This window comes from Malaclemys terrapin, chromosome 1, assembly GCF_027887155.1.
Source record: "Malaclemys terrapin pileata isolate rMalTer1 chromosome 1, rMalTer1.hap1, whole genome shotgun sequence".
NCBI lineage: Eukaryota > Metazoa > Chordata > Testudines > Emydidae > Malaclemys > Malaclemys terrapin.
In genome coordinates, this window is record NC_071505.1 from 277,581,810 (window position 1) to 277,599,408 (window position 17,599).

Here is a 17,599-nt window from a genome sequence, read left to right on the forward strand (position 1 = left end):
CTAAGAAGGCTGAAATTTCTGTATACCAAACCCAGAACCTTGTTGAAAACTATTTAATGTTAGGCAGTGTGACAGGGTCATGTTAACGCCTTTGACTCTTTGGGCCTATATATTCCATCTAAGTTAATACAACAGCAGGGCTGCAGCTCCACTCAGCCATATCCTGTCTCATACGTCACATCATGTGGGTCCTTTCCATTCATTATTATTTGTATGCTTTCTCTTTTTCGAGGTTGGGTACAAGAAAATTAAATAAGTAGTACATTATAAATTGATTTATTTAGTAATACGTTCAATAAAGTTCTGTCAGTTGTTTTCTGTCAATTCTTATTTTATATCAAGAAGTATAATTGGTTCAGCTTCACATATATTGTTAAACTTGGCATGGTGTGGCTCAGTAGGGGAGGTGCAGAGGTGACTGTGTCTGTGCTCTGTAACTTAGAATCGTATGCAGGCCGCCCCAAATTATGCTTGCTGCCAACCATTTCAAGGGGACACCATGATATCTAAGAATCGGTGTGGTATAGGGATGCTTTCCTAGTCTTGCCCTCTTTTACCTGGCAATAACAGCAGGATATAGTAGTGGAATAGCTTTGGATACAGATCAGATTTAGTATCTGAAAATATAAAATCTTTGGTATGTGTATATGGCAAAGCAGAAATAGTTACTATAACTCTTTTATACACTTAAAGAGAAGTTGCAACCAGAGAAAAATAAACATTCTTGTGGTTTTGTTTTTGTTTTTATTATTTATGGCATCTGTTTTTTCCTGCTTTAACATATAATTGTGAAATTACTTTATTGACTTCAGTAGGAATTTTGCCTGTGTTGAGTATGCATAGTTATGTCCTGTGTATGGTGCTGCGGAACTGTCAATAATGTCACTGGAATATTGTTGTTACTGGAGTCAACTTTTGCTTTGAAAAGGTTGTATCACTGTTTATCAATAATCACCATATGTTATCTTTAGCATTTTCATTTTGGTAGAATATTTGTACATTGTGATTGCTTTTTATTAATTGAGCATATCTTTGATATATTGGGCTAAATTCTGCCCTCAGTTACTCTGATACCATCCTGTTGATTTAGATGATTTTCATAGGTTTGGCTGAGTGGAAGAATTTTATTAATTTTATGTGAAACACACCATTTTTAACACCACTAGATATGAAAAATATCCACAGTTTTAATTTGAAGTAGTCACACAAAATGTTTGTAAAAGGAGAGGATTGTTTTTGTACCATACTTCCAGTTTGCTCAAGGAATGACTGGCAGCACACGCTCATGTGGAGGATCAATAATTCTGATGGCAGATATTTTTACTTTTAGCAAAGGGCTTGTACTCAGATCTGAAACTCTTCAAACTTTGAAATCCAAGGTTTTGGATCTTCATAGGCATTTTACATCTATCCCTAATCTCTAAGACCTGCTTTCTGAATTTTGGTGTCACAAATAGCTCACCACAATGGGCTAAATTAAGTATAGCATCATTAACTATTTGTTAAAGTTCTGGCTCAGTGCTGGATATTTATTAAGACACTAAGGGCCCAATCCTGTTTCCAGTGAAGTCAGTTTTGTCTTCTGAAGTGGATCATAACAATTTTAAGATTTATAGATCTGCACTAAACAAGGAAGAACAGGAGTACTTGTGGCACCTTAGAGACTAACAAATTTATTAGAGCATAAGCTTTCGTGGACTACAGCCCACTTCTTCGTTATGCATCCGAAGAAGTGGGCTGTAGTCCACGAAAGCTTATGCTCTAATAAATTTGTTAGTCTTTAAGGTGCCACAAGTACTCCTGTTCTTCTTTTTGCGGATACAGACTAACACGGCTGTTACTCTGAAACTTGTCACTAAACAAGGCACACTTATAAAAAGTATAGAGATGTTCTATTTCTTAATTTCTTATGTGACAACTCACTTTTCCATGTATTTTGTTGCAAAAAATGCTGTATAAATAGCAACTTATACAGTTTTGTCAATAATAAGAATTTACAGTGCAAAAATAGTAACAAGATAATGAAAGTTAATTTTTCAATAACCTAAAGACCAAATTTTACAATTAACATTAGCATAATTATGTTAAACTCGTATTTATTCTTTGACTTTTACAAATTTAATAATATTTTTCTTTAGCTGAAAGAAATGATATACTTTTTCAGTGTCCCTGAAATAACAATGGTTTTGCTAAGCCACTGTTACGTACATTAGTTGGTTCTTTAAACTGAAAAAAATATTTTGCTGTCTTGTGCTTCCAGTGATGATAGGAAAAGATGCAGTGTTTTCTCTCTATCACCATCTAGAAGTCTGTGATTAAGATTAGACAATTGGTGGCATTTCAACACTTCCTTTCTTTTGTGTTTCACAGGTTGTCAGCAGCTGGCCATCCCCTGACACCTCAATGTGATATGGATTCCAGTAGCTCTGAGGAGTTCTATCAGGCAGTGCACCATGCTGAACAAACCTTCAGAAAGATGGAAAGCTACTTGAAGCAACAGCAACTCTGTGATGTTATCCTGATTGCTGGGAACCGTAGGATACCTGCACATAGGTAGGGCATAAAAACATGGTGTTGAAACAATTAAAATAAACATCTGGATTATCTATCAACCTAGACCGTGAAAAGTCACTTATGCATGTGCAAAATCGATGCAAAACTACCATTCTGATTTTAGTGTTTTAAATCTACATAAAACTAAGTTTGCTCAAGTGAGGATGTTCACAGAAGCCAGTACCTGCAGATCAGTCCTTACAGGTGCCTTTTTTCCAGTATGTAACATTTATGCTTATGATTAGTTACAACAGATTTATAAATTTTAAAACAATTAGTTAAACCAAAAAATGCACATAAAATAATTATTCTCAATACTGCCCTTCTCCTAAACTGTTAACCTGCATAGGCAGAAAGTATGCATTAAAAATAAAAATGTTACTAACTCATTTTAATCACAATTATGCATGTAAATATATATTGCCATTGCAGCTTGTAAAAAAAATACAAAATTAAATGCATTGCAAAGGGTCATCTTGGTATGAGGCAGCAGACCTACACGATGCTTTTCTTAGGTTATGGCTTTCATTTACACCTGAAAATACACCCTCTTCAATAGGGCTTGATTTCAGAAATGACCTCTGGTTCTGTGACAGTAAAATGGCTCTCATGGTGGGGGGAAATACTGGGCATGAGAACCCTCTGAAAAGCAGACCCTAGGGGTTCTCAAACTTCATTGCATTGCAATCCCCTTCTGACAACAAAAATTACTACACGACCCCAGGAGGAGGGAACCAAAGCCTGAGGCCGTCCGAGCCTCGCTCTCCTGGGTGAGGGGCCAAAAACGAAGCCTGAGCCCCGCCGCCTAGGACTGAAGCCCAAGGGCTTCAGCTTCGGCCCCAGGTGCTGGGGCTCAATCTTTGGCTTTGGCCACGGGCCCCTGCAAGTCTGATGCCAGCCCTGGCGATCCCATTAAAATGGGGTCATGACCCACTTTGGGATCATGACCCACAGTTTGAAAGCCACTGCCCTAGTGTATTTCTGTTTCAGCCATTTATTCAGACTGTAACCAACCTGTGGTATTTGTGGGCCATAGCAAGGAATGCCTCATCACTTTAAACTGTCATGGGCACAGGTACAGGTTGTGCGGAGTTGCCGTACACTGGTGTTATTGTCTCCTTATGCAGTGCAAAAAAGCTGTGAATCATACTATTCATACTGAGAAAAATGAAAGAACCATGCAAGGAATATGCAAGACTGGGAAAGTCAGAGCAACGATTGTCAAAGTATTAAGGAAAAAATATTCTTTCCATGTAGGTTTTTATTTTACCACCATAACCATAGTATCTGAGTAAATGAGATGCTGAACAAATGCAAGGGACTGAGGGCTGGTCTACACTGGGGGGGGAGGGGATCGATCTAAGATATGCAACTTCTGCTACGTGAATAACGTAGCTGAAGTCGAAGTATCTTAGATTGACTTACCTGGGGTCCACACGGCGCGGGATCGACAGCCGCGGCTCCCCCGTCGACTCCACTACCGCCGCTTGCTCTGGTGGAGTTCCGGAGTCGACGGGGAGCACGTTCGGGGATTGATATATCGCGTCATAATGAGACACAATATATCGATCCCTGATAAATCGATCGCTACCCGCCGGTACGGCGGGTAGTGAAGACGTACCGTAAGATGCAAGGTACCTATCAATGATGATGCAGAAATAGACTCTCCATTTAGGTCCCCATTAGCAATTGTAGAAGTGACTCAGAACTCTCCATCCCCTGCTCAGTGCTCTTTCACCTTTCTATGCCCATGCTTTAGCATATTCTTAAAATCTGGTTCCTGTTCTTCTAACCTCCAATATCTGCACAAGCCCATTTGCCAGTTGCAAGCAAACTCCTCAAAAATTTTATCTACTGAACTGACAATCCCACTGTCTCTCATTATCCTTCCTGTTACCTGGCTCAACTCCAGCATTCCTGCCCACCAGACATTCTGAGTCGATGTGGTGGTGTTCAGACATAGCTGGGTTGTCCAGACTCCTTTCACATGTAGGTATGAGTTCCACATGGGGAGAGGAGGATCATAGATGAATCTTCACATCTCCTCTGTGTGAATTGGATTTCAGCCCTCTGGGATGGGCTCATACATAGATCCTGACCCAGAAGAATACTTAAGGACTGGTTATCATTTACACTAAGACCCCACTAATTTACACCCACCTCAAGACCCCTTTTCACTATCAGCAGTGTAAAAGGGTTTTAGAGTAAATGAGAATTAGGCCCTTGAGCCTTTATGGTTATTACTTTTCTAAAAGTTAATCAGTTTGTGCCTAACTGTCCAACTTTCACACATGGATAACATGGGTGGGAAAAAATCTCATCTAATACTTAACCCACATTATTAGATTGGATTAAACAACAAAAAAATATATTAGGTACATATACCATATTTTCTCATTTTTTGCCATGATATAAGTTGAATTGTTTAAGGTATATCTGTGATCCAAGGCACCCTGTATTCACACCCCACACACTACTACAATAATTTTGTACAGAATATGCCTTGTGAAGTATCATTTGAAAACTGATAACACACTGGGCAATAATATCATTGTAAAATATATGTAGCCATGCTGCATGTAAAAGTACGGATGGTCACTAGTACTGTGTTTTATAGACTCATAGACTTTAAGGTCAGAAGGGACCATTATGATCATCTAGTCTGACCTCCCGCATGATGCAGGCCACAAAAGCTGACCCACCCCCTTTCCCTTGACTCAGCTGTTGAAATCCCCAAATCCTGTGATTTAAAGACTTCAAGTCGCAGAGAATCCTCCAGCTAGCAACTCCCACCCCATGCTGCGGAAGAAGGCAAAAAACCTCCAGGGCCTCTGCCAATCTACCCTGGAGGAAAATTCCTTCCTGACCCCAAATTTGGCGATCAGTAGAACCCCAAGCATGCAGGCAAGATTCTCATGCCCAGTATTTCCCCCCACCATGAGAGCCATTTTAAAGTTTGTGACCTAAAAAGTGTTTAAACCAGGCATGTCAGGGGGAGTTGATAAACAAAGGAAGGAGGCCGACACCTCAGACCAGGTGTGCTCCCTTTTCAATAGACCACAATTTCTCAAACTGGGGTCTGTGGACCCCTGGTGGTCCCAAGGGTACTCCAGGATGTCTGCGGGCCCTGCTGATCAACTCCTTCCCCCTCCCTCCCTCAACTCCTAACTCTCCCTCCCAGGGCCTCCTTCAGGCCAGGGAACAGGTGTTCCCTGGCCTGAAGAAGCTGTTCCCAGCCTGAAGGAGGCCCTGGGAGGGAGGGGAAGGAGTGGGGAACCTGAGACTGCACCACTCCTGGAAGCGGCCAGCACGTCCCTGCGGCCTGGGGGGGGGGGAGGAAAGGGGGTCTCCATGCACTGCCCCCAGCCCGAGTGTCAAGGCTGCAGCTCCCATTGGCCAGGAACTGCGACCAATGGGAGCTGCAGGGGCAGTTCCTGCAGGCAGGGACAGCGTGCGGAGACCTCCTGGCCCCCCACCTAGGAGTCGCTGCCGGAGGGATGTGCCAATTGCTTTCGGGAGTCACCCGAGGTAAGTGCCATCCCCCTCACCCCTTCCCGCACCCCAACCCCCTGCCCCAGCCTTGAGCCCCCTCCAGCACCTAACTCCCTCCTGCACTCCCTCCTTGAACCAAACTCCCTCCCAGAGCCCAAACCCCCTCCCACACCCAAACTCCCAGCCTGTACCCTGCTCCCTTCCGTACCCAAACTCCCAGCCCACAGTCTGTAGCCCATGGGGGGTGGGTCAAGGGCTGAGCTGGGGTGTTTGGGGGTCCCCGAAAAATTTAAATAAAAATGCGGGCCCTCAGGTTCCTAAAGTTTGAAAACCACTGCAATTTGTATTGCACTATTCATTTGTATCGGAGGTTGCAGGAGGAAGAGATAATTTGCATAGTAGCAACTACAGGTGGGGAGAAACCAGCATGGAGCCTTATCTTTCAGACCTCCTGGCTCCTTTACTCAGCATGAACTAATTAACTATATCTGGGAGTACCCTTCACAATTATACATTGAAAAAGTTCACAGAACTATAAAGAGGGGGAGCAAACCTCAAAGTTATCCTTCACTTTAAGGAGACAAACCAAGCAATTTGATTTTAGTGATGGGTCCTAGCCAGGCTAGCCAGTAAAAGGCTGCAAAGGAGACTGTGGGTAAGAGAAAAAACATCTTGAACAAAGATTTTCTTGCTAAATTAAGCTTTAGACTTTTAGATGAGTGTTTTCATTTTCACTTGCTGATAGCCATCTCTGCCTTTATTTTCTTTTTCCTGGTATCACTTAATCCATACTTTTTTTTGTTAATAAACTTGCTTTCATTATATATCATCGGTGCTGGGTAAGTTCAGTAAAGTGTGTGCTTCTGGTATTGGAATATTATTGTACTGTCTCTGTAGAGGCAGCGAACCTAATAAATTTCTGTTAGGTTCCAGTGAGCGTGACTGGACCCTGCAGGGAGGGCACATTCAGGGCTGGAAGGGTACTAAGGTCTGCCTGCAAGGAGTATCCAAGTTGGGCAAATCCAGGGTAAAGCTTGTGGGCTCCTGTCAGGCTGTTGGGTCTGGAGCTCCGAACCAAACTGAATACTCACAAGACACTTAAGGTTACAATGCAGGCGTTGACTGAACCCCTTCCTGGCCTGGGTGAACCCCAAATGTCACAACATTCCATGCATTTTCTTGACAATTTTAAATGCTTCAATAGATGACAAAGACGGATTGACAGAGGAGTCTGTCACTAGAAGGTCTTTAGTTAGTTCAGTGCCATCTTCTACTTGTTTTTATTTTGGAGACAGATGTGCATATTTGTATTCATACTTGCCAGTGGTAAATTTGATTTCACATGTGTCATCCCAATTCTGCAGCATATCTAAATCCCTTTGGAACTGGGAAAGTACTCTAATAAATATAAGATTGACCATGAAATAAAAACCAAATCTTGTTTAGATTTACCAGGAAAGCTTCAGACAACCTTGTATATCATTTCTGGCTTCTCAGTTGTCTGCAGTCAAAAGACCAAATCTCTTCCCCCTGAAATGAATGGCAAAAACCACTATTAAATTAAATGGGAACAGGTTCAGGCCTTCAGAAACATTTGAAACCCCTTGTTTTGTTGTACAAGATAACAGTTCAGTATTTTACAGATTCAGACAATTGCAAACCTCACTTTCTTATAGGTTTAATAGGCACATTGTCTGACAATACAGTCTCATATATATATATATACACACACACACAGACACTCATGTGTGCATGCACACACACATATGCACACACATTACCTTAACATACAGACTAAAACCAGTCAAACCACTAGTGATTTGTATGTTAAAATTATTTTGATACTGGTCCATATATAAGGTGAGCAGGCTGATTTGTGTATATATGCCTGTAAGAAACAGGCTTGCAGATCATGTTATGTACTCAGTAATTGCAGAGCTTATCTCTCCAAGCCTCTAGAGTTTATAAATTCCTAAAGTGTGGTGTATATATCCCTATACCAAATAAAATGACAAATACACTCCCTAAAAAGTCAGCCTGAAATTGTGTTTTAATTAGTTTAGGTAATTTTATAACAGGTTACAAGCGGCGCTACATGCTGGAATGCTAAGTCGCAAATATACTTTGCAACAAGTTAAAGACATATTCAGAATTATTCTTTAATAAATGTTAGGTAACATGATTGCTAGTTACCATCTATTGTTTTTTGCCTTATAAAAAAGCAAATCAAGCCAATGCAATATACTACTGTAAAACAGACTCCTGGAGAGCCAGCATAAAATAGCATGCCTTGAATACTGAACTTTTATTCTGGCTTGTTGTGTGTTTTTAAAGTAAAAGCAATATTTTTCATCATTTCCCCCTAACTTACACATATTTAGACAACCCACAATAAAACAAAACACATTATTTTCATATCTTTATTTTTTCTGATTTTTAATAAACAAAGCATCAGTGGCACTAATTGAATTCAGAATGAAAATAGGTTCTCATAGGAATGCATTACTCCAAATGAAATGAAGTAGGTAAAAAGTAATGATCCTAGCATTGATTTCTTCGTGATCTTTCTGAATTCAACCAGTGGCCACTCTAGATGAAATTCTCTGAATGGTTTTGTGATTTATTCTTGGTAACATATTTTTTCATCTTGATTATATACTGTAGACTCTTTTTGAATATAACTATTCACTTGGGGGGAAAGCTCTTGCTACTGTCTATATTCTCCAATAATAGGCCCTCATGCTGTAAGTGGCTGTCTTGTAAGTCTGCCATAGACTGAGGATGGCTTCAAGGGCTATTCTTTGGATATTGACTGTCCAAAGAGGAAAAAATATGGAGTCAAAATACAAAATCTTCTCTGCTTGGAGACATAATTGCCTGATTCTTGTTCTTGTTATAACTGATTTTCACTGGTCTGGTTTCTAAGGCAGCTGTAAAGTTCTAACATGCATAATTGCTTTGCTGGATCAGGGCCCGAATATTTTATCTACACCTCAACTAAATGGTGGACATTTTGGCAGTGTTTTCTATCCCACCAAAAGTACCTGATGGATTTCCTGATGGATCTGCAGGAGGAGGAAAAGGCAGAGGAAGAGGAGTATCCTGGCACTCAGACTCTCCCTGGCAAATGCTGCTCAATATAATTGGCATAGTCATTGATGCTCCCTATGTAGACCACCCCGTTTCTGGTGCAGGGCCATAAGCACATTGCAAACCCAGGAGGATCTCTGATAGTGTGCCTTCAGTGATTCTCTCCCCTTTGATCAGTGTTTAAGTCACTGGGTGGTGATGTCTGTAAATGGAGGAGGAAGAGAGAGAGGAAGAACATGGCAAACATCTCTCCCTATTATCATGTTCTTTCTTCCCTATTGGCTTTGCCCCCCACCCCCTTCAGTGTCAAATAAGCATTATCTCATCACAGTCCCAAACTGAGCGAAGGAAAGGGGGTGACTCACTCCAGAATCCAACAGATCCTTTTGTTGCTGCCTAGGCCAGCGTCCTTTGTTCCTGTGAGGTTGGGCTGGGTTTGTCCCATACATGCCCTGATGAGGTGTGAACTGCCTCTCTGGTCTTGGAGAATTTTTGCCTGGGCTTATTTTAAGCCATGAGGACACATTTTCAGCCTCACAACTATATACATGAAAGTATTACCTATAACATTAACAACAATTACTATAATATCACTATAACAACAATGCTCAGTGCATCATGAGCCTTCCAAAGACACCCAACATGACAAACTTTGCATTGGATACCACAAAATCATTTTACAAAGATGAACATGGGGGTGTTGGGTGTTCCCCCGAGGTACAGCGTGTCACAGGGGTGACTTCCATTTTCACTAGAGTGCATTGCAGATTGTTGGCATAGAGGACTAAAGAATTTGCCCCCAAGGAATTGTGGGATACTTCTGGATGACTCCTGGGACCCAAGTCAAGTAGAGCTATGTCTACACTGCAAAGCAATAGGGCTTGGACCCTGGACCCCAGTTTCACTCAAGCTTGGACTCTCCAGCCCTGCAGGATTCCGGGACCCTTGGTCCAAGCCCTGAGTTACCGCAATTGTAATGTCGACGCAATGGGGCTTTGCCTTGAGCCTGGGCATGTAGACATACCCTAAGGTACCAGTAGTGTGCCAGGTGTACCACAACTAGGAGACAAGTGCTGAATGCACTTCAGCCCCTAGACCTTGTAGGTGCTAGCTCTGGTTGGTCTGAATAACCACTCAGACTTGTGGCTAAAGTGAAGGATGTCTTACTAGTGCTGGTAAGAAAGGGAAAGGTTTCAGGTACCTAGGTACAGTGGCTTAAGTAGTTATAACTGAGTGAGACAATAGTGGTTCTTATTTAGGCCCTCTGGTGGTGGTCAGGGACAGTCCAGTCAAGGGTTAGGGCTCTTCAGTACTAGTGTCTGTGTTGCTCTCCCCAGTCCAAACTTTTGTTTAAAGCAAATAGGAGCTTTAAGTTTTCCAGGCCAGGCTCAGTTAATGGTATATCTCATTGGGGCCCATCTGCACTGACTCTCTGCCCAGTCTTCATGCCCCAAACAGACTTGCACCCAGCTATAATGTCTGGCAGTCATATCCAGCTCCCGATTACAGTTCTGCAGCTTCTGCACTGCCTGCTGTGTACCCAGTTCCTGGGTGTTTCTCTCTGCATCGAGCTTCTCTGTCGCTCTTGGCTTTGAAGTATCCAATGCTTCCCCAGAAGTGCCTAATCATCTCCTGGGTCAGGGTCCTTCTGTCTGGTCAGGAGAAAGGGGAGGACACTGATGGTAATCATAATTTCCTGCTTAACAGGTTAATCACAACATTATTCAAAAACATTGCAACTTAAGCAAAGCACCAGTTAGCTCCAAGGATAATGAAAAAACCCTGAACCAAATCCTGCAATGGTCCCATGGATCAAGAATAAAATAAAATAAAAAAATAATTTCCCCCTTAAATAACTGAGAATGTTTGATAAAACTCCAAGCACTTTAGTGCATGTTTCTGAATACCAAATGTGGAAGACAGACAGTAAATAAGCTTCCTATAATCAATTCTGTTAAAAAGCTGCAAATAAGTCTAAGCAAAATCAATACTAGTGATAGACCTTTTGAATTTGCCAAGGAAAGGTCATTAAAAGCTTTAATCAAAACTGCTTCAATGCAGTGGCCAGCTCTAAATGCAGACTGAAAAGGGTAAACCTAGTCATGATTGTGAAGAAATTACCGAATTTGACTAAGAACAATGCACTCAAACTATACAAAAACACACACAATTAAGAAAATTGGATGGGAAGAATTTACAATTAAGATAGGATTCACTAATCCACATTTAAATTCAAATAAGAAGGTCCTTGAAACCAGAAAGGAGGGATTACAGTAAAAGAAACAAACTCCTGTAATGCTCAGGGAAGAGAATCAGACCCTCAAGAGTAACTTTTGACTTTCATAGTATGTGGTAAATATAATTTTCTTGATTAAAGGAAATTAATTAAATTAAGGGAAAGTCAAGAACTGTTTTTAGGAAAGGGGGTCGTTAGTCTTATGTCTCATAAACTGAGGGATGTGCTCGCCACCCCTTACCGCAGCCCACATTGGCCTGGAACAGTGAACCGCAGCCAGTGGGAGCTGCGATCAGCCGAACCTGCGGATGCTGCAGGTAAACAAACCATCCCAGCCCGCCAGGGGCTTTCCCTGACGGGCCGTGTGCTGAAGGTTGCCAATCCCTGGAATAAAGCTTCCTATTTACATAGCCTTTAATCTTCAAGTCTATCTTAATTTGTTTTTCTTTACTCTAAACTTCTATTTACTTTCTACAGTATATTCACAGAGCAATATACTTGTGATTTTTCATATATTAAAGATGTAACTCTTGCATTGGGGATAGCTGTGGTGATTGAGTGGGAAAAGGATGGAAGGAAGAACTTGCTGAGTTGAGCTTAAAAAGGGAATCTTTCTGAGTCACGATGAACAACAATCAGTATCCTCATCGCTCAGGCCCATTACTAGGGCATCATTTTCTACTAAGTGCTCTCACTGGGCCCTCACATCTACTGCATGCTTAGATCTTGCCTTTACTTCATGCACAACATCTCTGAGATCCAACTTTTCCTCTTTATCCATACAATGATAATGCTTCTGTTGGCCTTCATCACCTCATGTGTTGACAATGGTGATCTTTTCTTTTGTGGCCTTGACAAATGCTATTTTGTCTCACTTATCCACTCGACTCAACATATTCAGCCAGCAAATTGGACTGAAAATCAACTGCAATAAGACAGATATCATGCCAGTATGGATAGAGGATTATGTTCTCAGCAATGTAGAAACATTCACATACTTGGGCAGCAACATCAGCCAGGATGGTGGAACAAGCCAGGACCACAAAATCAATAAAACCAGGAACACCTTCAGGAGCTTAAATACAATCTGGAAATCTTCAAAATACAACACCAAAACCAAACTCAAGATTTATCAGAGCTGCGTACTTTCAACACTACTTTATAGTGCAGAATGCTGGGAAATGAGAAAGTATGACATGTCCAAACTGTCTTCATTCCGTACAACCTGCCTCAGAAAAATCCTCTGTATCTTTTTTGGCCCAGAACAATCTCAAACCAAGATCTATTGGCACAGTGCAGTGAAGAGGATCTGAGCACTGTCATTGCCAGGAGGCATTGGAGATGGATCAGTCATGTGCTTCGGATGGAAACTGATTCCATCATCAGAATAGCAATAAGATGGACACCTGAACACAAGCGAAAACGAGGCTGCTCAAAAACAACATGGTGAAGAGCTGTGGAAGCCGAGCTGAAAAACCTGGGGCACAGCTAGGGAACCACTGAAAGGTTTGCCAAAAACAGACAGGAGTGGAGGAGCTTCGTCACTGCCTGAAATGCCAGAGGTGTAATAGGAAGATGATGATGATGATGATCCACTCACTTGTTGTTTCATCTGCCTCACCCTCTCTTTGCATGCTTCCACTGGCTCTCCTTTCTCTATCACGTCAAATGCCAAAGACTACTTTTCATTTTTAAGGCCTGTCTCCACCTTAACACATCAATATCATAAGTAATAATAGGTAAGTCCGACCTCCACTCTGCCAATGATGCTAGCCTTGGCTTCCCGTTTATTATATTTTCCGATAGCACTTTCTCCCTTGCTGGCCTTTATACATAGGAAAATCTCCCATAAACATCTGCAAAGCTACCTCATTGTCTTATTTCACTTCCCTCCTTAAAACTCTCCTCTGGCATGCCTAGAAAAAAAAAAAAAAAAAAAAACCTCAACTGTGTACAATAGGGAAATGGTGTGTAGAGACCATAGCTTACCACACTTATCATAATTATTCATTTTATCTAGCTGTCTGGTTTTTGACCAGAAAGTCCGGTCAAAAAGGGAACCTGACAGTAGTACTGACTAGACACTCGAAGTCCGGTTACTGTGGGAGAGGCACCAGGTTATCACCCCTACTCAGTCGGGGCTGTCTTCTATCTGTGTCGGGTTGCTGCAAGCAAGCAAGCAGGCAAGTCCCCCACAACCTGGTCGGGGTTGGGGGGAGAGGGGAAGAGCAGTGAGCAACGGGGAGAAGAGGAAAGAGGAACAAATGGGGAGCAAGGCCGCAGGGAAGAGGCAAGGCAGGGTGGTGTCTCAGGTGAAGAGGTGGGTCAGAGGCAGGGCCTCAGGGGGGAAGAGGTGAGGTTTGGGCACATTCTGGCACTCCTGCTGGAGTGTCCGTTTTTTAAGTATTACAAATTGGCAACCCTATTGTTACCTTATGTTGTACTGTCTTTATTGTATTCACCTCTTATCTTACACTTTAGATTTGAAGCCCTTTTGGGCAGGGACTGTATTCTTTGTGTTTGTACAGTGTCTAGCACATTCGGGCCATGATCCTTGTTTGGGCATTTAAGCACTAATACAATACAAACAATAAATGACAGGTTCTAAATGAGCCCCAGAGGTCAGTACCTCAGTTTTTCATCTAATCTGAAAGGCATGTACAGAAGCAGTGTCTGCTGGCAGCATGGTAGGTTATTAGTGGACTTGGAAGAGTGTTATATATGGTACTAAATCTCCTACCCTAGTTCCTATTACACCTGAATGTTCATGGGAGTTCTCCCATCCAAGTACTGACATAATACAAACTCTTTTTAGCTTGTGGGATATAATTAAATCAAAGTAGAAGGGTGTTTTTTGGAGAGCAGGGACAAACCCTTTTTTTTAATGTCCAATCTACTTTCTCCTGAGCTCTGAGGCTAAGTCTACACAAAACTTTGAACTGAGCAGGACCAAGCCTCCTAGCCTGGGTCAACAGACTTGGGTTAGCAGGGCTCATGCTGGTGCTGTAAAAACAGCTGTAATAGACACACTTTGAAGTTGCGTCTCAGGCAGAAGCTTGGGCTCTGAAGTCAAGGGAGGAGGATGGGCTACAACTTCAAAGCATTATCTACACCAGGGGTTGGCAACCTCTGGCACGTGGCTTGCCAGGGTAAGCACCCTGGTGGGCCGGGCCAGTTTGTTTACCTGCCGCATCCACAGGTTTGGCCGATTGCGACTCCCACTGGCTGCGGTTCGCTGCTCCAGGCCAGTGGGGCTGTGGGAAGTGGTGCAGGCCGAGGTATGTGCTGGCCGCGGCTTCCCACCACCCCTATTGACCTGGAGCGGTGAACCGCGGCCAGTGGGAGCCACGATCAGCCAAACCTGCCGACACGGCAGGTAAACAAACTGGCCTGGCCCGCCAGGGTGCTTATCATGGCGAGCCGCATGCCAAAGGTTGCCAACCCTTGATCTACACACATATTTTGAGAGCACTAGGGCAAGTTCTGCTAGCCTGAGCCTGTCAACCCAGGCCAGCAGACTCACTGCAAACTGCTGTATAGACATACCCTGGCTGACAGGCTGTTTTAGTCAAATTTTCCATACCCCGTGTCTGCACTAGTCAAAACTGCCTGTTAGTGGGCCAGAATGGGCAGGTTGACTTGTAAGTATTACACTGGGGGTGCTCCAGTTTATCAGTTAAATATTAGTCCATTGTATTTATTTTGCCCTTCCCCAACTTGCTGGGGATGGGGCTAGAATAACAATAAACAAACACAACAGAATTATGATCCTTTAACAGCTAGAATAGCCAGGTTTTAGAAAGTATTTATTTACTAGCCACCTGTCTCCTTACTGGCTGTTCTCCTCTTTATCCAATTTATAAAACAATTGATAGGCAAACCTGCTGCAGCTGAGAATCTCCCAACTCTCAATTGTTTATGACCCTTAGCAGCAGCACCTGATTCTATGGTGGAAGTCTCTGTGTCCAAAATGAACCCAAGGGAAGAGAAAGGCAGCCTCCCAAGATATTTTACTACCCTTTCTCAAAACACTATTAGACCACTGTGCCTTTGATAGTGGGAAAGGCATGGAATTTGTAAGATTGGCAGACAGCAACCACTCCAACAGTGATCCTCAGTGATTTTAAATGCAGGCATGTCTACTGGGGTCAGGAAGAAGTTATATTTCTGAACTTTTTTAACCAGGGTGAAATTAGGAAAAAAAGGTAGTGATATTTTCCAAGACTACTCAATTAATAAACACCAGCCACATGAGATATTGTACATGTTGAATTGTGCAGGTGTTCAAAATATGATCATGCATGCTTTCTGGGCTTAACTCATTCTCAGTAAATGCACCCATGTGCTCTGCTGGGCTCCTGAGGTTTGCCTTCCTTTCCCAAGACTCATATGCCCCACTGAGCTTCTTGAGTTTGGCTCCCCTTTGAGAGGGACTCTGATGCTCTGCTAGACTCCTTAGGATTGGCTTCTTGATGGGCGGGCGGGGGGAGTGATGTCTCCCAAGCCCTTGATGTGGTGAAATGAGCTGGCACCTTAAGTAGCTTGTGCAGATCTTTATATTATGATCCTCCTTCTCCTTACTTACTGCTCTGACATTTCTGGCTTCTTTTAATCAGATTTAGGCTGAGATGTCTTTTATTTTACCAATACTAGTTCATCATCCATGATAAAATTCACCATGATGCAAGACAAAAGAGTATTTCACAATCACCTTTATATCCTGAGAGCATTACTGTATGCAGCTTTATAAAGAAAAGTTTCACATTGTATTTTTATAATTAATATCCTTGTTAGAAAATTCTATACTAGGAGATATACATGCTACATTCACTATTTGGCTTGTTTGCTTTTACTAAATATAAGGTCACAATTTTTTTTTTATTTATTTTGTATATATTTGCATATAATTTTTGATGTCCATTGGTAGCAGTAAAATGCAAAAGCTGTGTTAAACAATTTATCTTTCTTGCCTTCCTGTGAATTTGTTTACTATAATGTAATTCAGGGTAACTAGCTAATGTTTTGATTCATGTGCTGTATTTCAGGACATGTGGATGACAACTGCCTGATTTAAATTGCATGAGTGTAAGCAGTAAAAATAGCAGATGTTGGAGCAATCAAACTAATTAGTTAAAACAATGTACAACAAAATGTAAACAAAACAGGAATTGTAAGAGTACTGCATGTGAGTGGATATTCACCATTTTATAATGGAATCAACATTGTAACTTGAGGTGTACAAAAAAATTAATAAAATGTCAGATTTTTTTCTGTTTGTAAATTGTTCATGAATGGATCTTTTTCCTGATTGTTTTTAAACAAGCAAGTGCAGTCACTGAATAATTCTTGATGGTTTACAGATGGCTGCAAAAACTTAAGAAGTTTTGGTTATTCAAGTAGATCATGTAGCTTAGCTTTCTCCTCCCCCCCACACATTGGAAGTATTATGTAACTAACACCATTGTGAATTTCAAATCTTGCCAGTGAAATGTTAAATTCTGAATTTATTTTCAGTGAACAGTTGAGAATTCATGTGTGGAACATATGTTAGAATATAAATAGAAACCAAACTCCAAAGGTTAGCAAATACCACTAAAGGAAACTCATTTACAGTGTCAGTATTTGCTGAAAGTAAACGGCTCACTGTTATTCATGTGTGTAGTCAAATTGAATTCAGTCATTAAATTTAGCTCCTCATGGGCATAAATGTTTACAGGATCAAGACCTTTTACATTACCTTGCTCCCTTCCCCCGCTCCACAAACAAATCTTCAAGATGCAGTTAAGGCTGTGATATAGTAATTATTTCTGCCAAAAATCTTTTTAGAACATAACATTTTAAAATAAAAAAATACCCCCCCCCCCAATACACTGAGTTTGCTTTTTTGGTTTCTTCATTTTAGAAATCAATTACATGTACTATTCAAATATTCTGCATTTAAGATATATATTTAACCTTCATCCAGTGTCAAGAAAAAAGTTACATGAATAGTGTTGTGAGGATAGTTTGGACTCCACATGCATTCTAGGAATCAAGAATAGTTCTTAAATGTTTTAGGAGAAAAAAACAATACATCCAGTGTCACAAAAAAGGTTTTAACTATATTGTGGGGGACTTTTGTCCCCAAAATGCATTCAGAAACAAAAAACATTTTTTTAAAGTGTTAGGCAAAAAAAACAACAACCCTGAAATTGAAAGGACCAGCAGGAGTCTCATTCAGGGTGAGCC

The 17,599-nt window shown here is 41.5% G+C and overlaps 1 protein-coding gene across 2 annotated transcripts in view; it reads left to right on the forward strand.

The window, feature by feature from the left end:
* Positions 1-17,599, forward strand: part of KLHL1 (kelch like family member 1) — a 400,838-nt gene that overhangs the window by 120,043 nt on the left and 263,196 nt on the right. Inside the window, exon 2 of one of the 2 annotated variants that reach the window (XM_054013522.1) lies at positions 2,371-2,553. The exons of the other annotated variant lie outside the window; for it this stretch is intronic. Within the exon in view, the coding sequence (XP_053869497.1) occupies positions 2,371-2,553 (183 nt within the window). The remainder of the gene's footprint in view (positions 1-2,370; positions 2,554-17,599) is intronic. 2 annotated transcript variants of the gene reach the window in all.